The following is a 26,560-nucleotide window of genomic DNA, read 5'->3' as shown; positions in this document are numbered from 1 at the left end:
AGGAATTGTGTTTCTTCTCTGATGAGTTCAGCTAACTGAGAAAAAAAAAAAAAAATGGAAATACAAGCACAATGAAGTTTAGATGTGTGAAAAACCAATACACAATAATGTTGTCTTTCAAAATAAGATTTTTTTTCCTTAAAGGTGGCTACACAGCATATTCAGGATCCCAACACAAAAATTCCTGTCCAAAACCAAAGAGAAAATGGTAACTCTCTCGAAGCAGAAACAACATGGGGCCCTTTAGCAAAAATAGTTTATTGCACAAAACTTTTAAAGGAATCCCTATGCACATAATTTTTATAATCAACATGCTTTGTATGATCATAAACATTAATTGTACATAGTGTAACTCCTCCAGCCCCTGGGTTATCCATTCTTCAAGAACATGGAATTATTAACTTCTATCTTTACAAATACGGCCTAAGCAGACATTACTGAATGTCATACATGGAACAGAACCATTTCATTCAGAACATCCTTCCCTCCCCTAGAAATCTGTGCATCTGTATTGGAAATGAGGCTGCCCAAGCCCAAAGTGTTGCTCATTAGTAGGAGGCAGTGATCAGATGACAGCTGATGAGCATCAGTAATTCCTCTGGACAGCAATTGCTTTCACAGGAAAATACTTAAAGGCTCTGATCACAGCAAGTCACATGCAACTATTCCCACTTTCCCCACAAAGTTAATAAAATGTATATCACAAGCTTCTGCATCACCAGGAGTGAATTTGTCATCTTTAAGGTAAGTTTATATTGGTAATACCACCTGTCCCCAGCACACCTTTGATGTTGTCACAGCTAACACTAAAATAGCTGTGCCACTGCAGTTCTCTCCCCTAAGGAGGAAAATATAATCCATGACAATATGAACAGTAGAACATTCATCCTGGATATTACTTTTCACGTGTGAAAATCCCATAGATTGCTGCTAGGATATTGCCTGAATAAACAGTATGGGATCAGATCCTGCTGCTGCATGAGTGGATAGGGGACTCAGCTGATCCCAATACAGTGCACAAATATTTCCAAGAAATCTGGAAGACAACAGAATGGAGCATTGTGCAATATTCAGCAATGCCAGAGACACAGAAACATTTTATTCTATTGTAGGGTTTGCTGGCCTTTGTTATGATATTTATTTTAAATGCACAGTTATTCAAGAGCCCTCAAAAACTCAACAGTATCTGAAAAAATAATGCTGCACCATTTACCAGCTTTCAGCACTGGGGAACATTCTCACATTGCAGTGACATTTCTCCTTCATTAACTAGATTTGGTTTAGTATGTAGCAACCACTGAAGAAACACAGAAAATACATTCTATTGCAGTGCTTGAAAAAGTAGAATAAAATTATAAGAGATTATTCTTCAGATTCTCCTGATTATTTGGCAGTGCTGTGACAGGCAGAGGGGAGACAATTTTCATTCCTACAGCTAAGTTACTTTATTGCCTAGACAGCAGACCTGAAGCTTTGCAGACTGAGCATGCTCAGCCTCAGGGAGAGGCTTTTTAATAAAGCAGCAACTATTTCTCTGGGTCATTAAAAACATAGCTGATGAGCTTCAAAGAAATGGCCTTGCCTTTATCACACACTGCATGCTCCTTCTAGTAGACCTCCCAAGCGACTTCTGTAACTTCACTTAGTACCTCACCAGATTTAGACCCTCTAAAGTCTCAGTGTCCTTCATTTAAGTAAATGACATGGAAAAAGCACATGGTGAATATAACAGGACAATACCCAGTGTCCAGGTACTGCCAGCAGCAGTTGGGCCAATGCAGAATCTAATCCACAACAGCTCCCTCATCCTGGGAAGGGAAAAACACATCTAAGGCTGATTGTGCAAGCTCAGATGTCTTCAGGAGCTAGTGAGAAACTGCAGCAGGAGGCAGAATGGACACAAAAAGGAGAGCTGACATTCAGAACAACTAGGAAAGATTCTAAAAGTTCTGATAAACCTTTATCCATACAACCACTGCTGAACTAACAGATTAGAACATAGTGGATTCTGAACTGTAGGCAATGCATTTAATGAAGTGAACAGCAGCATTACCGCTGCACAAGTAGTATTTTAAATCCTGGACATTTGGTAGTTTTCTTGTACTGAATATATTATTCATTACAGTTTTTTTTTTTTATCAATACTGTGGTTTGGTTTTTTTCTTCTTTGAGCTTAATATACAGGCAACTTCAAGAACATGACAACAGCAATATAATCAGTACCATTTACTCTACAAAGCAGACTGCAGCAGTGTGCAGACATGTCTTAAGCTAGTTTGTAAAGCTTTTGATTTTGAATTGTTTGGTAAATCCATCTGATGGGCATCTAATACCACACCAATGCATTTCTTCCTTTACCAGTTGCAAAACCTTGACTGTCAGCACCACTTGACTTTGATCCCAAGAAAATCTAAGTTAAAATCCAGTAGCTGCAGGGCATGAAATCATTCAGTAAAAACATTTATAGTGCAAAGTGTTCAACTGGACTAGAGCTTGAAGTCATAGCTACGAGAAATCAGACTTTGGATAAATATAGGTGGGTTTGGGAGTTTTGTTTGGTTATTTATTTTTTGCCTTACTGCTAAACAAAATGCAATATCCTTCCCCCTCCTCTACAACCAAACCCAAAAACAGCGACAGCCTCTTTGGAAAAATACATGAACTAGAATTTTTTTTCCAGCCTTTGAATACACTTGTACTTAATAGATTTTTTTTTTTTTTGTTAACACCAAACTACAATGGATATAATTCACTTGTTTTGTTTTAAGGACAAAAACATTCTAGTACATGAGTAACCACTAAATCTTCCAAATACCCTAACACTGAATTTTAGAGTGAGGAGAGGGCTGGCTTGTCACTGCACTATGAGCCACATGGAGCAACGGGACCAAAGATGAAGGAAACTAAAGTGAGCTGCTTTAAAAATAACTTAGTCAAGGTGCTCTGCAGAGGGACTGCCACAGTACCAACACTTCCACTCACCCTGGACACCTTGGAATAGAGGGTGCAAAAAGAAGAGGGAGTGTGTGGGAGAAGATAAAGCTATTAAAAATAATAATTTTATAGGCATTATAATTATGTCTTTTAAAGTAAAAATAATTACATTTCTAAAAGCTCTGGCTTTAGGTGCTGATTCCCCTAAGCCATTTGTACAGTATGTCAAAGAGCAAACTTAAACATAACATTAAAACAATGACAGTAACAAAACCCCTCATTGTAGCCTTAACTTACAGTATATAAGCATATTAAACCAGATATTCAAAGTCAGAAAATTATGATTTTTTTCTTATGTATATATATATATATATATATTACACACATACTTTTAAATGGGTGTCTACTTCAAAACTCGAAATAAAAAGGTGCAAATTATTTGTGCAGTGAAGCAAAGCTCACTACTGGCCTGTGACTGCAAGAGAAAAACATCAGCAAACGTCCCAGGCAAATCTGCCAAAGATACCAACTGCTCTCTGTTGCTTGTCATTACAGTCTTGTTTCTTCTGCTATAGGTCAGAGGTCATCTTCAAAACTGGAAATGGCTTACAATAACTTATTTTCCTTCAAATACAGATCTTGATAATCTACATTTCAAAAATAAGAGATTATAGGAGGGACAAGAGAATACTCAGCATATCCAGTTCTCAACCACTGCTGATGGCTGAACATGAGAACTTACTTTTCTCTGTAGTTTGGCTACAATCCAAGATGAGGGAAAAAATACATCCTACTCCCACAAATTAAAAAGAAACAAACAAGAAAACCCAGATGTTACATAATTAACAGTAACTCCTTAACAAACTCACCCAGATTGAACAATTGCATACTTGAAACCAGATGCTCCTCTTGACCTCATTTTAAATCTTCATCTCAATCTCTTACTAGACCCTCAAATGAGCTAGATTCACCACTTGGCAGTACCCAACATGACAGAACTGTTTCAAACAAACGCTTAGAATAGCACATTCTGCATTCACTATTCCATCAGTTTCTCGAATCAGTGCCCTTTGCTTCTACAGGCAAAAGCACAACTCTGAACACCATTTAAAAAACTGAAATAAATAATTTTTATAAAGATTTGTTTATATACTTAAAGCAATAGGAAGAAAGACAACTGATAAGAGGTTATAGTGTCAAAGCTTCCTTGTCACTAACACTACAATTCTCTTTCTTTTCATCTGCAGTAGGAGTCTCCTGCTGGTCTGATGCACTTGTAGGACTTGTAGAAGTAAGGTCCATTAACTTGCCCTCAATCTGAGTCCATGAAGACATTGATTCATGCACTGTAATGGTGTGTTCCTCCATCTGCCGCTGAAGGCTGTCCATTTCTTGCCTTTGGATTTATTGAGAACAAAAAAAGCAAAAATTAGCAAGCAGAAAACTGACTGCTAAATGCAAGACCAAAAAATTACTTTTCTGATTTTTGATACCTACTCCAAGACTACTTAAGATATAGCTGTATACAAGAGAGAGAAATCTACAAGAAGCTTAAGAACAAAACAAATACAATGTGCTTGATTAAAAAAATGTTAATAGCTGGTTTTGATTTTTTCTGCTGTGTACAATTCAGGATGGATATTTTGTTTAGTTTATTGTAAAGTCTTCTTTCACTATGGCAGTGACCATATAAGCAAGCACTTACAAAGACAGAACATCCTACTGTCCTAAATATAGTCTCAATAAATAATTAATTTTACAAATCCTTTTTTTCCTCATGGTGGCAGCTGGTTTCCTGAAAACATTTTTAAGATTCCTTACTATGGTTTAAAACAACAGGCCATACTTTAGCTGCCGCAGACAGCTGTTCAGGTTCTTTAGAGGCTCCTTGCTCACAGCTGTTGGTTTCAGCAGTTCTTCCAGCAAGGCAGCAGGCACTGGACAGTCAGGAATCTTGACTGGAGTCACTGGATTGGAAGAGTTATTCTCGCCTTTCAGTTCTTTCCTCTGGTTAAAGGAAAAAAAGGAGACAGAAACACGATTTTATTTCATCAATATAATTTTTCCCACCTAGAAAGAGTCTCACATCATGCTACTGGTGCACATCTGCAAGGAGCAGGAATCACAGGCACATTCATGTTAGGCTATTTAAGAGCATTGACAGAGAGCTTTCCTGTACTTTACAAAAAGTGTTCTTTCTATTTAAATACCTTCTTCATCTTGCCATGCTTCAGGTCCAACTTCAGCTGCTGGTTTTGCTGCAGCAGTGACTTCATGCTGTTCTTCAGTTCAGTCACTTTAGCCTGCAGCATAAACTTATCCTTCTGAGTTGCTGACAGGTCTTCCCTCACCATCTCTAACTCAGTCTTGATGTTCTAAATGGGAAGAGAATCAATGTGATGTAGACAAACAGCATAAAAATTTCAGCCAACTGATGTTTTTATAATCTTATCAGTTTCCAGAAGAAACTAGAAGAAAAAAACACACAACAGTGTATGAAACTGTTTGCTGTTTAAAACAAATTTGCCAGATTTGCCAAATGGCAGAAAATCAGAGGTTAGGTTAAAAGAAAGTCAGTAGCCTATTTTAATGGCATAGAGGTTGAAGAACTACAAAGGTAACAGCACAGTCAAAATAAAAATTCAGAAAAAAGTGTAAGTATGCTTTTAAAAAATAAAAATATAGTTTTAATTATCCCCCTACAGCAATCAAAACTTCCATCCATCAGAATTGGCTCGATTAAATACCTGCAGGACAACTTGTATCCCTTCTAACTCTTTGTGACTGCGCTGTTCAGTCATGTCCAGCTGCTGCTTAAGGGTTTCAATTTCTCTTTCTTTTCGTTCTACTTCCCACTTCAGGTCTTCCACCTACCAGGGGAAAATAAAATGTCATTGGAATTATCTACAGGTGCAATCAATCACAAAATCCAAAATATATTCTTATGTCTCATGAAAACCTTCTTAAGAAAACCTAGCAAAACTTTATTAAATATGCTGAATTAAAGACAAAATCATACAGTGCAATAGAAATACAGATAAACACAGTAAGTGTTCACTTTTTACCTCTTGGCTTACTAGAGGCTGTTCACTAAGTTTGTCATCCAGGTTTTTCTGCAGAACTTGGAGCTGAGATGTGGCTTCTGCCAGCTCTTGCTGGAACTGAGATACCTCCTGGGAATGTTTTTCATCCTCTACCCTGCACAGCAAGATTAACAGACACAGCAGTTACTCAATCTGTTCTTTAAAACAAGAACTTCACTGGGTTAGCCAGTTAACTATAAATGATATGACTGTGCATGGAACCTGCTTAATCACAGCTTTGACTGAGGGCTTTGCCAACACATTCATAGAGCAAGAGTTAAATCACAAGAAGATTTTATGAAAGATATGTATAAATAATAAATATTGAAAAAAAATTATTAAATTCTTGAGCACTGGTAATAGTCCAATTACAAACAACTGATTATGCAGGAAAAAAAAAAAAAAAAAAAACCAAAACAAAACCCTGTCAGCAATTTTGCTTTGTTTCTGGAGGAATAGAGTTAAGCTTATATCCATTTTCATGTAGGTCTGATAGTTTCTTATAATTTAAGAAAAAAATTTATATATGAGCAAACTGAATTTTAATACATTGTGGAACATAGTCAATAATCAAATTAATTCTCTGTGTAGTTCCTCAGGGATGTAAAAGAGAGGAATAATATGATATATATAACATGTTAATCCTTACTAGCAATGTGAAATATTATAAGTGTGTGGTGAAAGTAGAAAAAAAAGCAGATAGTGAAGCCTAAAACCAGTGTACCTCAGGTCTAACTGAATTATAAAGAGAGAAAAATGCAGGTATTTGCTCAGAGTCCAAACAAACATCCATGGTTAGGTTCTGCTGAGGAACATTCAACATAATCCATCCCAAATGGGAAAACCAAAGAATTCACTGATGTATGGCTTTTTGAGAGGATTTGCTTTAACTACTGTCCTTTTTGAGACATTTACTTACTGCAGCTTGTCCACCTCAGCCTGCAGGGCCTGGACCAGCAGCTCTTTGGCGTGGAGCTCCTTCTTGATCTCACTGAGCTCCAGCATGGCTGCCCGCTGGTGTCGCCGGTTGTGGGCTGCATCCGCTTTGGCTGCTGCTTCCTAGCAGGACAAAAAGATGCAGATTTACTTTGTTTATTCTCTGCAGGGAAATCATAAAGGGAGCTTAACACAGGACACAATAGAGGAGACATCAACTGATCTTTCAGCCACTGCCCATCCTGACAGACCCCTGCAGGAAGCAGGATGTTACAAAACATAGGTTTCATTTCAATATACTTTTTAAATACCTTTAAATCGCTTTGTAAGTAAATAAAAGATGAGCCATTACCTGCTTCTGAAGGTCTTTAACTTTTAACTTTTCCTTCTCTAAAGAAGCCTGTAAAGCTTGAATAAGTTGTTGCATTTGCTGATCCTCTTCCTCTTTCCGCTTTAGGACTGCCTGAACCTGTAACACATCACAAAAACAAATGCACGCTTTGTGTGGACTCACTGGAAGTAGAGGAAATACAAACACAAGCCAATGCAGGGATTGAAGAAAAACTCTCTGCTGTTCACTGATTATTCTTTCCACACAATACCTTTAACCTTACACTTGTAAAAGCTATGGTTAAATGGTAGCTCGTTGCCTATGTCCAAATGAATGAGGGAATAAAGGAATAAAAATTATTTATCTCAATGAATCCATATGTAACACATATGGATTTGGTATGTTCCAAATACCTACACTTTCACTACTGCAAATATTGTAGTGCAATTTTATAATTTTTTTCTCTAAAGAAAACTCTGTTTAGTGCAAAGTCCCATTTCTGATTTCTTGTTCAACCCCCATATTGATCCTGTTATGCAACACACAGGGCAGGCATCCAGAGCTGAAGAAAATGCACCAGCCTTGTATCACATGAGCCAATTCCCTTCTGAAGTTATTACACCAAAAAGTGAAATACCTGTAGATTCAGCTGGACCAAGTCTGCCTCTCTTTTTGCTAATGCTGTTTCGAGGATATTGTTGTGTTCCCGCAAAGCAGCGTTGGACTGGCTGAGACCTGTAAGTTTTCCACGTTCATGTTCCAGTTCGAGGGCCAACTTCTTATTCATTTCTTCTAAACGTTTTATCTTCTTCCTGAAGCCTCTAGATTCCTGAAGCTATAGTCAAAGAAAACCATAAATCAAACAAACATAACCAAACAGCTTCGTGCTACTATCATAAAAACTGAGTTAAACTTATTAAATGTCTAGTTTTTCCAGAGTGGGATTTCTTTTTTCTTTTCTTTCTTAAATGAACAGTAAAAAATAAGTTCACTTTGGTATTTTTTCCTGTTGGAAGACTAAAATGTTTGCTAGAAAGAAGAATCCAGGAGTACTGTGCAGGTGCAGATCCAAAGCAGTTGATATATATGATTTTTTGGTGCCACTCTACAATTGAACACCATCACCTGGCCCTCAGCATCACTGGGGACCCATGACTCTCAGTAGTTCCAGAAGCTAATGGTTTATGTATCCTCACTGTCTCATGACCAGACACAGCTGATATCTAATATAGGAACCACTCCTCTCTCACATCCTCTTTCCCTATAGGACAATGACTCATGAAACCACAAAGAACCAGCACAAGGCAACAAAATTTGCAAGTACCTCTGACATGATGTTTCCTGTCCATGATTCTGATTTTCTCCACCATTGGAATAAAATTTTGGTACTACAATTTTTCCCTGTCTTGCAGGCACTTTTTACTGTCATATGCCCATCTACCAAGCAAATAAAGTAATCACCTCATCTTCAAGTTCCAGCACTTTCTCTCTGTATTCTTCAAGCTCCTGGCTGGTCAGTGAAATCACTTCTTGCAACTCTTTTTCCAGCATCAACTTACTGCTGCCCAGAGCTCGCAGCTCTGTCTTCAGAGCTTGGATCTTCTCCTAAAGACAAGGGGGTCCCATGTGATTAGTGCATCACCCATCTTCAGGAGTCACTTCTGCTTTGGTTAAAAACCTGCTTCTCTAGCAAACATGAAACAAGGTGCTAGTGTTTAATTTAAAGGTCTTGCTCAGAGTTTTCCACCTCTGCATCTAGTTACTGCTGTAGGTGTATTTGATATCTTGCTCCATTGGTTCAAGAAATTGGAGCTTCCCTTAGTAAATTAATTTTCTTGTTAGAGGCCTAACATATATAAATAAACTGTGGCTACCTTGAAAAACTTTTAGCTGTCAATGAGAAAAAAGCAGTAAGAGCTAAAATCTTGGACAACTTTTAGATACTAACCCTTAAAAAAAAGATTAAACAATTCCACCAAAAAACCAACCAACAAAAAAAATTTAATCAGTAACTCTATCTTTGCCAAATTACCTCTCTCAAACATAGTTAAAGAAGTTTTCAGTGCTCAGAACCCTGACACCATCCTGTTATCTAGCTTTACCTTCCAAATATTTTCATCACTTCAGGGTGAAACAGTATTTCAAGACTTATAGCTCTGTCTTTGTACAATGTCAAAGGACATCTGCATACCTGAGCAATCTGGTCATTCCCACCATCAGTAATTTGTGCTTTTAGTTTGCTCAGCTCTGCCTCAGCAGATTCCTTTGCAGTAAGAGATTCCTGCAGCCTCCGACTGAGAATGCTGACTGCATTCTCATAGGCTTTGTGTTTTGCTTTCATCTCTTTCTGAGCACTGGTCAGGTCTGACCCGAGACGCTTCATTTTCTGTTTCTGCTCTGTAATGGCCCTGGTGTGAAAGGAAAAGAAAACACCAGGTAAAAACAAAAGCTGCTTGACAAATAGTACTACAAGATTAATTTTTCACATGACCCAACAAAACCCAACATCTGAAAAGCCAAATATGAAAACCAGATGCTGTAGTTCTTTTGTCTGTGCTAGAAGAACACTTACTTTTTTGCTTCTTCTTGCATTTGTTCTACTTGTTGTTTTAATGCCTGATTTGCCTCAGCAAGAGATTCCATTTGTTCCTTATCGAACTGCAAAGACTTAACAGGAAGGAAAAGAAGACTCATGAGTGTAAGAACAAAAGCATTTTGCTGTCATGTTTGATTATAAAAGAAAAATAATGAAATTTCAAAATTACTTCCATCTCTAAATATAAATTGCTCTCTAGTCCTCCATATTCTCTTTCCCTTTTCTCTTTAACTCTTTCCTTTGAGGCCACCACTGTTGACACATATGAAGAGTGTTTGGATCTTGTTCTCAGATGGAGTTCACTGCAGGACCAAGGAAACTGCTTCCACATCAGTCTTCTGCCACTCCTGTAGTGCTTCTCCCCACTTACTTACATGAGATGTTAGTAAGCAGTCATGCATTTACAGAATTTTGGTAGGTATATGTTGAAATGTCTAGACTATTTTAAATATATAACCAAGAGCATTAACTTGCAGGTGGTCATTCTGTTTCTTTACAAAGTTAACAGAAAGAGCAGTGTATCCTGGATGTAACACTCTCCAAAGCCTTACACCTTCCATACCTGCAGGCGTGTTTCCATATCATCTCGTTCTTTCTGCACTGACTGGAGGTGATTTTCTAGTTCCACCATCTGCTGGTGAACCTGAGATACTTCCTTCTGTAGTTTTGAATGCTCAGATTCGAGTGACTGTTTCTCAATTTGGATTTTCAGCAGCTCTTTTTTTATCTCCTTCAGCTCCGAGTCCAGGCGCTTCTTTGTCGCTTTCAGCTCACTGATGAGCTGGTCCTTGGAGCTGGCATCTCTTCGATAAGCTTCCACCATGACCTTGCACACAAGAGTTTCAAGAGATCAATGTTTCACCTCTGTTTCAGCTTTGCAAATTTTTGACTAATTTACTAGAGAGTATTCACTGATATTCTTTTAGTTTGAGGGGGTGGGGGTGTCATACAAACCAGCACCAGCTTCTGTAAGATATTTAGTCTGGTTCAAAGGCTTTTATTCAAGCTCAGATATCAAATTATCATATTAGCAGTTTATTAAATGAAACACCTCAATGTTCTCTGCAGTAAGGGATACTCTTCTTCACATTTTTATGGAAACTGCATTATGTGCCATTTTTAAAAACCAAACTAATTGTAAAAAATTAACCATCCTACGCACATAATTAGTAACTTTTGCCATGAGAAGAGGGTTTAACTATGACTGAGAGCTTAAACAGCCTTCCCAAACTTAAACATAACAAACTAAAACAAACTTTGACATTAGGCTAATAAGCAATCAAGCAACAAATTAATGGTGCCACCTTATAAATAAGACACATATATGTGCAACACTAATGACATATCCATTTCAAATTACTGTTTCAAAACTGTGTAAATTCAGAATAAAATTTGCAGTAAAGCACTTATTTACCATCTAATTACTGAAGCAACTATTATTTTTCAAAGCTGCAAGGAAATGACAACACTTGAAGATTTACATGAGTGCTTTTGCAAAAGCAAATCTAATCAACAAATCAAAGACATTTTCTATGGTGCATCACTTGGCAAAGGCCAAAGCCCTATCAAAGCATGCATTTGTTGGTGGATCAGCTTTCACATTAGTTACAGACAGAAATTCAACTGAAAGCTATACATTTTCTGTATTTTAATGCCACAAAGTTCTGTGATACAAAAAATAGATCTCAAAACTTCCCCAGAAGTACATGCCTTCACTGTAAAAGAAAGTTTCTTCCTTGGGTTTATGTATCTGAAATGTCTTTGGTTTTACTTACCTTCTCCTTCAGGAACTGTTCCTTCACTTTTTGAAGCTGTTTTTTGAGGCTGGCATTTTCTTGTTGCAGATTTTCCACCTGCCAGAGGGGCAAAAAGCAAACGTTGCTTTATGAGCCAAATGTCATATTATACCTGATTTCTTTGGTGAGCTTATCTGTCTGATTTGTAACAACTGCCTAATCTAACAAGGATGCTGTTTCTGACTAAGCATCTCAGTGGTGAGATAACACAACATTTTATACAGAAATACACTCACCAGATCACCACACTGCAAACCAAATTACTGCACAGGAAAGATGTTTGGCCCACAGAGCCACAGAAAAGAGCACACTACAAAATTACTTCCCAAACTGTAACTTGTACTCCAAATTATTGTATTTTAAAACTGGTAAGATTTCAGAAAGATCAATACCTGGCTTGACTTGATTGCCATTTCTTGCTTCAGCTGCTCCAAGATTTCTGATGTTACCTCTGTACCTTCTCCAAGGCGTGTGGCCCCTTCATCAAGTTGCTCTTTACTTGCTTTTGCTGCCTGCAGAGCCACCTCCAACACAATCTTCTCATTCTGCAAATACTGGATTGTGTCATCTTTAGAAGCAGCATCACTCTGGAGCTCTTCTAGCCTGGCCTTCAGTTCATCATACTGTGTTTGCAGGTCATCCAGGGACTGCTCTTTGGTGTGCAGTGTCTCCTGGGTTAGAGTCAATTGCTTCATCAGGTCGAGGTGCTCTTGCTGCAAGGATTCAAGCTGCAGATCTCGCTGATGCAAAGTCAACTTCACCTGACAGGAAATATTTTAAAATTAAATGAATACAAAACAAAGGTTATCTTTGCAAAAGCACTCTAATCAAAATCAAGTATTATAATTAATATTTCAGCCTGTAGGAGAAAACAGCAGAAGGTGAAAATATTTTTAACTTTCTGAGCCCACTTGTATTTACTCTGTTAATTGTATTGACTGCCTTGAGCAGCATCTGTTACCTCACAGGCTAAGCAATGACCAGAATGACAAACGTAAAATATTCATAATATTCACTGTATTCAAAATTTTACTTGAAAAATGTGTCCACAGCAAATTCAGGTAAATTCAGCATTATTAATAATACCATATCATGACATGGAATATAATACTGAGCTATCACATACTTCATGTCACTGCAGCCCTTGACATAGTGCCTGCATAAGGTTACAAGGTTAAAGCAGAGCTCTGTAAGTGTAAATGTATGTAAAGATATGACTGTAAGTGTAAATGTATGTAATGACATGACTGTAAGTGTAAATGTATGTAATGACATGACTGTAAGTGTAAATGTATGTAATGCAATGACTGCCCAACAACTTTGAACATGGATCTGTGGTTTTTGTCTATGCTCACAATAATCACATGCTGAATTCACTAAAAAAAACCAGCATCTGGCAAGACAGTAGTTATGAAATTTTTAAAAAGTATTATTACTGACATGGTTGGAAAAAAGGCCTTTTCACCTGAAACAGAATGACTTTAGCATGCACTTCATTTTTGCAGCAATCTTTCAGTTTTCAAAAAGAAGTTTAGAGGTCAGTATCAATTTACTATTGCTTTTTCTGCCAAACCAGTATTTCCCTTGGAATTCCTGGGAAGTTGATTAACAACAGTCTACCTGTTCCAATTCTTGCTCCAGTGTTGCTGCAGAATCAGCCATTTTCTGAAGCTGTTCTTTCTCATCCTCAAACTCCTCTAGTTTCCTCTGCAAGTCTTCTTCCACCATGCTTTTAGCCTCCTGGATCTGCATGAAGGCAGCTTCCTGATCTAACATGTCAGCCTGCATAGAAAAAGCATGGAATCAACTTCTACAGTTTCAATGGAGGGGAAGGAGTGGGAAAAAAATAGGAAAAGAGAAAAGTAAATTATTAAGAAAATTTGTAGAGGAAAAACACAAAAATAATTCTGATGTCTGCCTTACACACCTGTATGCCTTTACTGAAGTCACTCAATCCTATACTTAAAACACCTTAGAATAATAATGGATGTCTTGCATACTTGTGGCAATCTGAATACCTATTAAATATCACCTTGTCCTTTCTCAGTTGATGAGCAAGACATGAAGAAAAATAATCTTTATTAAAATTAAGCTGTCTGGGAAAATTCTAAACCAAAAGGGATTCCTTGGATGCTGTAGCTACTCAGGAAACAGTCCTGCCATTTATACAAGCTATCAGTAACACTGCAGATGGGTGCTTCCACTAACTTGCTGCTTTACTCTCCTTTGACTCAGAAGCAGAAATGTCACTGAAAATCAGGGGATTTTAATGTTCTAAAAGCTTTGGAAATGACTGTACTGCGCTTCAGATTTTACCCAACTTTTCTTACTGGAGAGAAGGAAAGACAAACCTGATCACTGAGCAATTTCACACACTTAAAAAACACATTACTGATTTAGATTAACTTCCAATTAAGTTTCCTCTTGAACAAGTTCATGGATGGGGAAAAGACAACATTTACATTTGCCTTCAAAGTTCAATTAAAAACAAATGCCAGAACTGAAAATGCAAGTATCACCTTTGAATGACCTTCTTCCCTCTTATTGTTCATAATGCCACGCAAATTTATTTGCTCTCAAATATTTACTGCTTTTATAAGGCAGAATTTGAACCAATTCATAAGAATTCTATGTTACCTTGCCAGAATACCCTTGATTTTACAAAACATAAATACACAACGTGGGCAGAACATAACTCATGAAAACCCTTTACAAACCTCAATGTTTTGTAGTTGTGCTGCAATACGTTCCTTTTCTTTAATGGACCTGTGCTGGGTTTCAGTCAGCTGCTGAGACAGGGCCACATTCTCTAGTTTGAGATGTTCCAGCATCCCTGCTTGAGTCATTTGCCCAGCCTAAAAGAAGGAAAAAAAAATCATTTGTTTCCTGTGGATAAAACTGACAAAAAAAAAAGATTCTCAGTTCTCCCATATGCAATAAATCCCAATACCTGTATATTGGCCATCTCACTCTGCAGCCTGACACGGGCCTCCTGTGCCAGGACCAGCTGCTGCTGGTACCACTGCCTCACATTTTGGAGAGATGTGATTTCTGTTTCAGATGCCTTCAGCTTGTTGGTCAGCGTGGTCCGTTCCAGCTGCACCTTCTGAAGCTGGGTCTGCAAGGAAGCCAACTGCTGTCGCAGGTCATGAACTAGAAAAACAAGAATAAAGAGCCTGGACTAACACACCCCATTGTGCTATTCTTATGCACACTTTTTCAAGGATTATTGCTGTATTTGTAATTTTATCTATTTTTTCCTTAATTGTTGAACAAAAGCACATATGCCTAATTATAGAAAGATTGGCTTTTCCTGCCAAAGTGCTAGAATCCAAAGTACCAGGTCATAAGCAGAATAAAATTAAACTAAATGAATCACTTCTGTAAGCATTCACAGTTCCTTAGAGGCAGAAAATATGAACTAACTAAACATCAGGAAGTAGGTGTCCTGGCACATAGAGTCATCGTTACAAATCAGCATTTGTACAATTTTCCAAAAAAACAACTAGGCCACTGTCTGGACTAAATATTTATGCCTCTCTCTCCAGGCTGGCAGTGGCAGCTTGCAAACTGTGGCACTTCTGTGACACAAAATCAAAACCAAACATCTTAAAATTGAGACCATTTTATTAGTATGATATCAAATAAACACAAGTTTAAATTTCTTCTTCTTCTTGGACTTCAAAATCAAGTTGAAATAAAATGATTTATGGAACAACAGATTTTAAAGACTGACATTTCCATCACCCCACCTGTACTGTCTCTGGTGAGAACATTTTTTTGCATATCTTCAACCTTCTGCAGGAGTCTCTGGTACTGCTCCTCTGCTAACTGCAAATCATTGTTTGAAGAAGCCAAACTGGCATTCTTTGCTTCCAAGGCATTTTGCAGGTCAGCCATTGCTCGTTCCAGATCCCAGCAAGACTGCTTTAATGTGGCCACTTCTGAGCTCAGGGATTCCTGCTTCTGCTGGCTGTTCTGGCTGTGCTCCATCTGTGCCTGAAGCTTCATGTTCAAAGCTGCAAGTTGGGCTTGTAGCTCAGTCTTCTCTTTGAGAGCCTGAATGTGTCCAGAAAACCAAAATGCAGGAGTCTCATGAGAAAAATATATTAGTGGCTGACTAAAAAAGATGCCCAGCAAAGTGGCTTTGATAAGGCAAAGACCAAAGGAGGTGCTCCATGCTCTGGAGCTGAGACTCCCCATCTCTCTCTGTCCTTATCTCAACCCACGAGCCTTTCATTGTTATTTCTTCTCTTCCCTGGCCAGCTGAGGAGGAGAGGGACTGAGCAGCTTTGGTGGACACCTGGCATCCAGCCAGGGTCAGCCCACCATGGCACTCTTGTAAAGTACCTCATTCAATAATGTTTTTACAAAACACAATTCCACAAGTAATGAGCAAGAGGTTCTTGAAAATTAATTAAAATCTTATTTTGATTTGCTGAATACAGAATTCCAAATTCATTTTCTACCTGATTAGCTTCTAGTGAGAGTGCTTCTAGTTGCCCTTCAAGTCTCATCTTCTCCTTCATAACCTGCAGCATCTCGTCATGAGTTCCTGCGATAGAGCTTTCCATAGAAACACTGGAGACAGAGACAGCACAAGCACAGTCACAGGGTTACAATACAACACTTGTCCAGTTGAAGAAAAGTGACTCTGAAAGCAAGAGGTACTCAGAATCCCTTTGGCTGAGACTGTAGCACATTATTCTGGTTTATGATAGATGCAGAACACAGTGTAACGACCTCTGGTAAAAAGAGAAAGAAATTATATACCTGCTAAGGTTTTATACTTTAGTTTCCTGTACTTGCAGCAACTAGAATCTAGTGTGGCACCATATATTTGTTATTTTTCAGAACTGCAATCATTGACTTCATCATATTCTGCATTTACAAATCCCATTTAAGCAGACAACTGGACATGATGGGATCACAAAACCTTCACAATTATTCTCATAACTTCACAATTAAAACCTTCACAGTTTTTCTCATAACTTCTCCATAAGAAGGAATAACAGGTATTTGGCATAAGGGATTCCTTATGCTGATTCCTTGCTGTACAGCCAAGGCACCTGGAGAAAAAGATCTTTTCCAATTACCATAAGAAATAAATCTAAGCCAGAATAATCATCAACAACTGATTGTACACCTCAACATATTTGGGGATGACACTTTATTCCAATAAAGCAGGGGAAGTAATTTCAAAAGTAGGACATATAAAATATGCATCTGCAGACAACTGATAAAAAGGGCATCACCAGTTATGCCCTTGCTTTCTGAATCAGTTTGAACCTGTCATATACACATAAGCTTGGGAAACTAAATCTCATTCTCAAAGGGCTGAAGAGGATAAGATATCTAGGACAAGACTCTTGGCATTCCTTAACTATGTGAGGTCTGAAAGGTACATGCAGAGATGAGGAAAAAGACAATACTAAATATCATTGAGGCAGTCAAGTCTGTACTTTCAGACTTTATAGACAAAGGCTCATGAGTGATTCAGTGAATGACGTCCTTCTATACAGACAGAAACAACTGCTGGCAGTACATTTAACACAGCCAGTGGCAAAAATATCTTTCTCTAAAGATATACTTGGTAAATAGGTACTCAAGTGAAGCAACCTCTCAGATTCTTTTAGAATTTGTAAGCTACTAAGAGACTCGATAACAGTGTAAGTTAAAACTGGATCTAAAGTTAGTAATAGGCTGCCTGTTCCAAGAAAATACCATTAACAATAGATATCCTTACCTGCTAGAAATACTGTCTCTCCTGCTCCGTACCTCCCCATTAACTTCTTGCTCTTGGGCCTGGTGCTCCACTGCTGCAGCCTGCAGCACCTCACTAAGGGAAGGAAATTGCCCCATTGCTTCAGGATGTATCTTCTGGCCATTTATTGTATATGGAGTGTCCTGTTTGCCTTCTGCATTCTGCAAAGTGCTATACAGCCCTTTCCCTGATACACTGCTGTAGGTAGAGCTGTCACTCTCATTTCCATCCAGCCTCATTCCCACTTCACTGCCATCAATCTCTGAAATGCTGTCTCCTGCCAAGGAGGAATTCTCTACCCGATCATCCACGTCAGAGGGCAGACTGATCTCAGACACAACTGATGTTGGGCCACTTCTGCTTTGTGTCAGAGCCCCCCCAGGTAAGTCAGGAGCCACGGAATTCCCAGTAGCATTTCGAGCATCTGAATCTTCAGTTCTGTAGTCAGCCAAGGACCGGATCTTGCTGGCCTTAGATTTTGAGCTTCTTCTTTCTTTTGAGGATGCTGGAAGTCCCAGGCTACCCAGCTTTGGCCCCCTGGGGACGCTGGTCCGCAAAAAGGAATATTCTTTAGTCATTGCTACAGTGCTGGCTCTTGGCAGGATTTCTGGATTCAACATCAGCTCAGGATCCAGGGTGCTGGAGGGACGGGTTTTGGATGTAGACTGACTCGACTAAAAGAAGCAAAGAGTCAACAATAAATTCCAGAATGTTAACTCTGAAATAGCATCAAAGACTTATTTTGCTGTAACTTAAGATATAAAGCTCTACACTTTTACACTGATATTAAACATATGTCCTTTCATAAACAAGGTAAATTATACCAGCAACCAACCCTATCAAGCTGCAGTATATAGATGTTGAAAATGTTCATGTGAGACTCCAAAAGGTAACTGAAAAATATAGGCAAAATTGAACATTTAGGTTACTTTAAGTTTGGTGTCTGTTTTTTCCTCTCCTATTTTAAGTAGCACAAAATGGTACATTACTGATGAGGTAACAGAACCAAATTTTGCCTGTCCAGAAGACAAAAATGCTTTCTCTCATTTGAGAAAACTACTGAATGTTTTAATTCAGGGAACAGAAATGGTAAAGTTTTCAAGCTTCTCAACAAAACACAATCTAGAAGATGTGTTGTGTGGTACTCACTCTTTCTTGGTGTCTCTTCACTCGGTATTGTTTGAGCTGCTCTTCCAGACGCCTTCTTGCCTGAAGTCTGATTTGTTCTTCATTTTCCAGTGGCAGTGAAGACTCTACAGAGCCTGTAAGGGAAAGGCATCTTCACAGTCAAACAGAAAACTCCAGCACAGGTAAAAGGGATGCAAAAGGTAAAGGCCCCTTCTACCATCAGCAACATGCTTCATGCTTAAGCAAGGAACAAAAGGAAAGCCCACTGACATGCACCTCAAATGACCCTCTTCAAATACAGCCTTGTGTAAGCACTGATAAAGCCTGTGGACTTCCACTGCTCAGTTAGCAAATGCTATAGCTCCTCCACAGATGGAGGACATGACAAGAGATTATACAGCAAGAAAAAAAAATATTGCTGTCACTTAATCTCACTTGTCCTGCATTTCTGACAATACTAAAATTATAAAACTAAGCAAGACCTACACAGTCCACTCATTCCCTACAAGTAGTGGAAAATGGTTCCATAGATATATTTTCTTACCTTTTATTAACTCACATTAAACTTTAACTCACATGAAACCTTTTCTGTAGTAAGACTTTTAGACACCTTAATATAAAGATATTCCCTTCTCCCCCCTTCATTGCTCTTCTCTCCTTTTTTTCTCAGCTTAAAATCACCTGGTTCTGCTGTTCTTTTTTTTAATGTCACCTGTTACTCCTAAAAATCAAGAAGATTAGAATAGCTTCAGCCCCAGAAAGCGTGAATTCCCCTCCAGTGAAGAGCCAGTTTTAAATGGTAAGGCAGTGCCTTAGCTGTAGCAGAGGGTGGTTTACTGAAAGAAAATGAATTGCAGTTCTAAGTAAAAGTTTACTGCAAAAATGAAGTTTAGTTCAAGCTTAAATGATGTTACAGAAGTCCAGAGCCAGGCTCAGAGTAAAAAGCTTTATGCAGCAAGAGAAAGCAGGGGCACCACCATAAACAGATGCTTACACAATTCAGTTTCTTGCATGGGAAGACTTAGTTTGAGAGACTGCAAAGCTTCTTTTCTAAGAGCTATGCCCTCAGCACTAGTTCCCTGAGACTTCCTTAGGCTGTCATGGAAACCAGTCACACCTGGGGATGACTCTTCACCCTGCTCACTGCTGGTAGGATCAAAAGATCCAGGAGAGTCGAGGCAGAGCGACTCTGGCCCATTCTGGCAGGCATCCACTTTGCTGTTTATCTCCAGACCTCCCTCTTCATTTGGCACTTCATTGATGTTATTACTGGTAGCTGGAAAAGAAAGTTTTACTGAGCTACAACTTCAAGCCACTTAATTCATCTTCACAGCTGCACCCAAATACAAAGCCAGCACTACTGCCTTTACATTGCATGAATATAGAAACTGCTACTGACAGCAACTGGCAGGAGACATTTCATAGAGCATTTTTGATTCTTTACTTTAGAAGACCAGAATAAGTACTTTACATTTGCTTTACTATGTGGCCCTCAAGCAGGACCTCAAAAGTCATCCTAAAACATATCTTCAAAACTTCACAGAGGTTTTTAAATCTTGTTAGGCTTAGAAGCATGAAACACCAAGTGTAAGGAACTCTGAGAGACAATCTACTACAAGTAAGCCTCAGCAGCTGCAGGCCTGTGCTGAATGATTCAGCTCTTTGATGTGCAGCTGGGCACTGGGGAGAGAGCATCCACCATCCCCATTTCCAGCCTGGCTCAAGCAGTTTCTCAGTTTTAAACTGAGCTTACGTTTTTTTCAAATAGGCTATCTTCATCAAAAGCACAGTAGCAAAGATCATATGTATCAAAATAATAAACCTACCAATTAAAATGCAATTAAAGAATCACTTCAACACCAATATTATCCCCACTTACTAGTATTTTTCTCTTCCAGCAGGAAAAATGCATATTCAAAACCAGATAAACATTTCACAGGTTTATACTCTGGATTTCTCATTTCTATTTCACTTGGCTGGGGACTACTAACATTTATGAACCTGCTGTTGCAAAAAACCCATGTATCTAACTTTAAATTAATTACTGTATATCTCAAATGAACAGAGCACTGAAACAGCCACTGTCTTTCTGTTCATTCCCACACCATGTAATCACTGAAGTAACTTCAACTCACTGGAATAATATGCAATGTTTATATTTTTTTTCCTAAAGATGGTGGAAAATATTTAACATTTATGATCACAAAGTATTTGCAAGTGCAAAAATCAAGTTCCCACCTCTGCAGTGCATCTTCCCAGCTCAGTGTGAACCAGCAGAGAGGAAACTGAATGAAGAAACTGAATTTGGGTAGAAATATAAAGCTTTCAGACTTAGGCTGCCAAAACCCATCAGCTCTAAGATTTGAATAAAATACTTTTGAAATCTTATTTGTCATGCAGACATTTCAGGCCATTTAGCCTTAATCACTTCTCTGATTTAGATCATCATGTTGTCACAAAAACAGTTGCAGACATGATGGAAGGGGTGAGTTCAACAAGGACGTAAAGGAAGACAGAGGGAAAGACTGCCTTTTAATGACTAACATGTTTCAAAACTAGAATATTGGCAAAACTGAATTTGAAATAGGTGTCAATGCTAAGAATAGCCACCAGCCAAAAATATGATGACAGCTCATACATTCAGAAATATTGTTTCTGCCCATCTCAGAAACTGCATCAGGTTTATACTTTATTCACATTTTTTCTTCCCAGCAGTGAGTGGTATACATATACCAAAGGGATGCTAGAGCAAAATTCTGGAGGAATGGTTTCCTAGTGACTTCCTGAGGCCAGGAGACACAATCTAAATGCTCCTTGAATAAAGGAATTTAAAGGCAGTAGTGTCAAAACAGCTGCAGTCTTTTTAGAACAATGGGCAAGGAGATGCAATTAGAATAAAAACAGTAGAAAGACACACTATCTAATTGAAAGTCACAATCTGATTGTCCAGCACAAAAGAGAACAGGAACACGTGATCTCCAGCTTCAGAAAAGATGAATGAATCATCACACTCTGCCACTCTGATGATGGGCAGAGTAAGAAAAGCAAATAAAGTGTCAGGGCCTCCTCTCTGCTGCCTGTGACAAGGTGACAAACCTGTGGTGCCAGAAGGCCCCAGCCTCACCACGTCACCTCCTTTTACACAAGGAACCACTGTGGTTTCGTGTGTCTAGGCAGCCACAATGTACACAGCTCTCCACCCAGCCACCCCCACATCCTTAAACACCAACATATCCTTGGACTCCTGCCAGGAAAACAGGGAGATTTCAATTCAGTGCAGGGAAAATACTTTCACAATGAAAGCAGTTAAATACTGGAATGGGCAGGGAGGCTGATGAACCTCCCTCTACAGACACTTTCAGAATTCAATAGCACGAGGGCCTGAGCAACCTGATCTTGCTCCAGGTGTGCTCAGTGCAGCAGGTTGGACTGGATAACCTGCACAGCTCCCTTCCAACTCAACTCTGATTCTATAATCTACTCAGATAGTGGACTCTAAACAGTTTCTCATAAACAGCTGCATGATTATTTTATTATAGAGCTTGTCTACCTATAAAAGTTACTTTGAGATAAACTGGAGAGTACATGCCAGCATCTCTCTTTCATAAAGAGAAGCAGAGCCAGACGTTTTGGGTTTGCTTAAGTGATTTAATTTATTAGGAAGATTTCTTCTGCCAGAATAAAGTACTCCAGTCACAAGCTTACTCTGGAACAGTTATTTCAGAACTGATTGTTCTAGAGAGTTTCAGGTATACACTCTTGGAAACATTATCTGAAGACTGACTGACACCCTGAACAATAAATACTCACCTGACAGCTGATAGTATTTTAGCTAGTAGGGTTTTTTTTGCTTTCAGAAGAGCAAGTTCTACAGCAAAAAAAAACCACAACAGCTTTACATACACACAGAGCTATAGACTTCACCAAACTTGCTTAAAACTGCTGTACAAAAAATTCCTGACCCCAAGGAAAAACTTCACCTGAACAATAACACAGATGATTATATAAAAGCCGGGGTAAGGTAGGAAATTATTTGGTGTGTATGAAATAACTTACTGTTAATTTCATCTGTCGTAAGTAGCTGTGACTTGGCTTTACAATCTGGAAGTTCTTCAGAGCTGCTGGGAGCCCCATTACCACTTCTGCTCTCCAAGTGAACATCCTGCTGGACAGATGAGGAGTCCATGGTAAAAATGATCCAGATCCCTGGAAAGTTCTTCTTCTCAACAATTTGCCACCAAGTGAACTACCAAGTCCTGTTTCTCTCCATCAGCAAGAACAGCATCAAGGTGTCACACAAGAGCACAGTTCTGAGCTGGAGAGCTGTTGGTGTGCAGCAGGCAGCTCTAACTCCACATCATGGAAACAGCTCGCAGCCAAAGTCGCAATCACCAAGGAGCTGCATCCTCTGGAAACAAAATGTAGCGAATTTACAAACATTTCCTGGAGCTCTGAAAATATGAGTTAAAAATAAAGTAGTGCCCACAGACAGAACCAGGACATGCAGTAACAACAAAAACAATGAAATACAACCAAGTATCCAGATCTGGGGAGAAAAAGTGATCTGTTTATGTTCACTATTTTAGTAGCACTGATACACTGCAGAAGGATGCAACAGATATTTAGCAAGACAGCTGATTTAGAACCATTGTCCCTTTTAATAGAAAGATCTCTTTGGCCTCTGCTTTAAGAACAAAGCCAGTAACAGAGTAGTATTGTCCCCTGTAAATTACAGTATATATATGGAAACATACCATGTATTTAATTTAAAGGAATGAGTTTCAGTATCTTGTTAAAATGAAGTATGGAATTCAGATTTAACTTTTTAAAAATTAAATTACATCATTACTGTTTACTTGTCTGCAGAATAACAAGTATGAATCACTGTACAGACTCTGAACTACTCATTACAGCACAAGCTGGCAGTCAGAACACGGCCTGGAACTGCAGCTAAACATTGCCTTCTCCTGTGACCAGCCAAGAAAAGGATTTCCAAACACAGTTTACAGAATTTACAAATGATTCTTCAGGTATTCAGATCTAACTTCTGAATACCTAATCTAACCTCTGGGGTGGGGGGGTGTGGTTTTGGAGAATGCCAAATCAGGAATATTTTGACTGCATTTTTACATGAAGACAAACATTTTGAACAACATTCCTTCCATATCTCCAGGGAGCACTTGTGTAACTGCTACTGTGCCACACTGCCCTGGTCACCCTGCAACACCACTATCACCTCCAAAATGTTACTGAAGCAGCAAACAGCTCAGGACATACAGGAAAACACGGTTATGTGGGTGATCCTTACAGAAATGAGCTGTGAAGGAGCCAGAAATCTGCAGCATGTTTCCAAATGGGAAACCTCTACCAAACAAAAAAAAAAAAAAATTAATACCTTTACTGTGATTTGTTACTAATTTTTAAAGGTTTTCAGTACAATAAGGCTTTCAATAAAACTCCTAGGTACAGCAAATAGATGCTATGTGACAGGTTACCAAGAGGAATCGCAGACAAAAGGCAAGCAAGATTTTGGCTCCTTACACCTTGTCAAAATCCAGCCCACACGAGATGATTTGTTGTCCTTGTCATAAAACATGTTTAAATTATCAAGGTGATGAAGAATGGCTTTCCCCTGCACAATCCATTCCAGTATTAAACGGAAGAGTATTCTGGCCTCCGAGTCCTTTTGTATCCCTGTGTTTCGCACAACCAGACACACACACACACACAAATGTAGGCACGCCACGGGAACACAATAAGCCCATATGGAAAGGGCTGTATCAAAGTCACGGATTTTGCTTAAAACACGAACAGTCAGAACGACAACGGGTCCCGGTCACAGACCGGGAGGCACCGGCAGACACGGCCGCGGGGTCTCTGGGCCGGGCACGTCCCTGGGCGCCAGCAGAAGCAGCGGGAGGCCCGGGGCCGCAGCCCACGGAGCGGAACCGAGCCGAGCCGAGCCGAGCTGAGCTGAGCCGGGCGGTTCCCCGGTGCCCCGGGCAGCCCCAGCGCCCCGCGGCCTGAAGCTGCCCCCGCGCCGAGCCGCCCCCGCCGCCCCCCATCCCGGCCAGCCCACGCAGACCTGAGGCCGCCCGCCCGGCGCCGGCTCCTGCCCGAGACGTGGCGCTGCCTGCGCCGGGAAGGGGCGGGCGGGGCGGTGCAGCGCGGTTCTCGCTCCGCCGCCGGCCCGGCGCTGCCGCCGCTGCCGAGCGCGGCCCCGCACGGGCCCCACGGTTCTGCCCCCGCGCGCCGCCGGCCGCGGCCCCCGCCGGGCACAGTCGCGGCCGAGGCCCGGGCGCTCCCAGGCGGCGGCGGAGCCGCCGGGCCCGTGGAGAAGCGGCGGCTTTTCCAGACGGACCCTTCCGGCAGCGCACGGAGGGGAGGGAGGCACGGAGGGGGAGCGGCTCTCGGGCCGGGCCGCCTCCGTGCCCGCCCCGGACCGTGCCCCGGCTCTCTGAGGGGCGGGGGTCTCACCGGCTGCTCCGTGGGGACCCTGGGGCCGGCAGCGACGCGCGTAAATTAAAATTAATTTAATTTAAATTAATTTAATTAATGTGCATAAATTAAAAATTAAATTTTCTTTGTGAATGTGTGCGCTCCTCGCAGTCTTGTGTATCTGCATCATTGATGTTCCTGCATTAGCGTTGCCTTTTACGGGGTCTGAGTCAGGAAAGTCCCGTGACATGTCTGTAAATGTCTCGTTTTCAGCGTTCCCCATGGCCCTTTCCTCATAAATCAGTCCTTCGAGTTTCCAGCGTCTTTCTGGAGCCGGGCATCCCACAAGTCCTTTGGGGTATTGGGAGCTGGTGCATCGGAGCACATAATTTCATAATGAACACTGCTGCTACCGTCATACTGCCACCCTTAATATAATTGCAAGGTAAACACTGTTCACTTTGCCAGATATTACTCTGTTATCAACCCTTCCAAATTATCCTTATTATGAACATGATCCTCTGAGCTGTTTCTCTAGGAAGACAGGAGGCTGTTCCACAAGTCAGGAGAGTTGATAAACCAAAATACCAGCCTGTTGTTTGAACTGCAAGCCTGTTAACCGAGCTCCTGGATACTGCCAACAGCTGGGTGTTTTCCTGCACACATTACACAGCCCTCTAGGCATTCTTTGGAAGAGACCATTACTTTACAAACTACATCAGGGAGAGGACTGTTCTCAACTGCAGATGCGTGGATCTAAGAGAGGCTCCCAGTGTGATGATCAGAGGTATCAGATAAGTGGATCTGGATTCATGGGACAGCCTCCTGCTGTTCTGCTGCTGGACCCAGATGCCAGTATGAAATGGCAATCCCAGGCTGTGGCTCAACACCACGACTGAAGTTTGACCTTCTTGGCTGCATGCACATTTGGCACTGAGCTCATAAACCATATGTGGGATTTGAATGTGTGAAGGGGAGCTGAATGAAAGAGAGTGAGGCTCTGCTGAGATACAAGAGGAAACCCCAAGAATTGCATGCGTGAATGAGTGCTCCAAATCTTTAGCAGTGACCTTTACTGGGTACTCTTACACAGAAGATGTCAAAAACAATATGGTGAGGAAGACTTGAATGCTTGATCTTCATTGATCTGGTTTTGATTTTCTTCTAAGAATGTAAAAGCTTGGAGTTTTGCCTCTTGCAGAGAACTCAAAACCAGAAAACAATAACTAACAGAAAGCTCAATTGTTGAGTCACTGAAGAAGTTTTTCTCTTCAATTGGAATATTTGCCTATGTTTGCTTCTTCACTTTGATCCCATCTCTCTAGAGCAATGTAATACTTGGGTAAAGCTCCAAAGTATCTCTTTTTTACTTGTTACTCTGCCACGTAGCACCAAGGCCCAGCTACAGGAATAGCCACTTGTTTGGAGACTATTGCCCAAGAATGGCACAAAGCTGCCTTAACCAGGCTGCCTGGAAGAGAATCCTTCATACTGAAAGATGCCTATCATCAGTAATGTAATTTTTAGCACAACAGAGGAATGTCATGGTTTAAA

The 26,560-nt window shown here is 40.1% G+C and overlaps 1 protein-coding gene across 3 annotated transcripts; it reads right to left on the bottom strand.

Annotated features, from left to right (window-relative positions):
* Nucleotides 1–110: 110 nt before the first annotated feature.
* On the bottom strand, nucleotides 111–24,951 carry GOLGA3 (golgin A3). Of its 3 annotated transcripts, none has more exons than XM_077187703.1 (24): nucleotides 24,654–24,951; nucleotides 22,625–22,976; nucleotides 19,563–19,844; nucleotides 18,590–18,702; nucleotides 17,423–18,114; nucleotides 16,146–16,257; nucleotides 15,429–15,735; nucleotides 14,627–14,829; nucleotides 14,394–14,531; nucleotides 13,297–13,458; nucleotides 12,069–12,437; nucleotides 11,656–11,733; nucleotides 10,443–10,706; nucleotides 9,857–9,951; nucleotides 9,476–9,692; nucleotides 8,746–8,889; nucleotides 7,922–8,119; nucleotides 7,306–7,422; nucleotides 6,937–7,076; nucleotides 6,000–6,132; nucleotides 5,682–5,804; nucleotides 5,145–5,309; nucleotides 4,781–4,941; nucleotides 111–4,330 (listed from the first exon to the last, which is right to left on the bottom strand). In XM_077187703.1, exons 2-24 carry the CDS (start codon nucleotides 22,752–22,754, stop codon nucleotides 4,123–4,125), a joined length of 4,551 nt encoding a protein of 1,516 aa, XP_077043818.1. In that variant the 5' UTR covers nucleotides 22,755–22,976; nucleotides 24,654–24,951; the 3' UTR covers nucleotides 111–4,122. The 3 variants fall into 3 exon arrangements, with proteins under 3 accessions (XP_077043818.1, XP_054501665.1, XP_077043819.1); XM_054645690.2 differs by having other exon boundaries at nucleotides 19,686–19,844; nucleotides 24,654–24,949; XM_077187704.1 differs by lacking the exon at nucleotides 19,563–19,844 and having other exon boundaries at nucleotides 24,654–24,950.
* Nucleotides 24,952–26,560: the final 1,609 nt, after the last annotated feature.

The sequence above is a fragment of the Agelaius phoeniceus genome, chromosome 18, assembly GCF_051311805.1.
Source record: "Agelaius phoeniceus isolate bAgePho1 chromosome 18, bAgePho1.hap1, whole genome shotgun sequence".
Lineage (NCBI taxonomy): Eukaryota > Metazoa > Chordata > Aves > Passeriformes > Icteridae > Agelaius > Agelaius phoeniceus.
Note: the sequence above shows the minus strand (reverse complement) of the source record. Positions and strands in the feature narration are given on the sequence as shown.

Excerpts from the sequence above, each read along its gene's own strand:
- GOLGA3 (XM_077187703.1), bottom strand. The coding sequence starts at position 22,754 with ATGGACTCCTCATCTGTCCAGCAGGATGTTCACTTGGAGAGCAGAAGT. Across the intron at positions 19,845-22,624 it reads TACGACAGATGAAATTAACA|CTACCAGTAATAACATCAAT; the intron begins GTAAGTTATTTC and ends TTTCTTTTCCAG. Across the intron at positions 6,133-6,936 it reads GCTGAGGTGGACAAGCTGCA|GGTAGAGGATGAAAAACATT; the intron begins GTAAGTAAATGT and ends CTTGCTGTGCAG.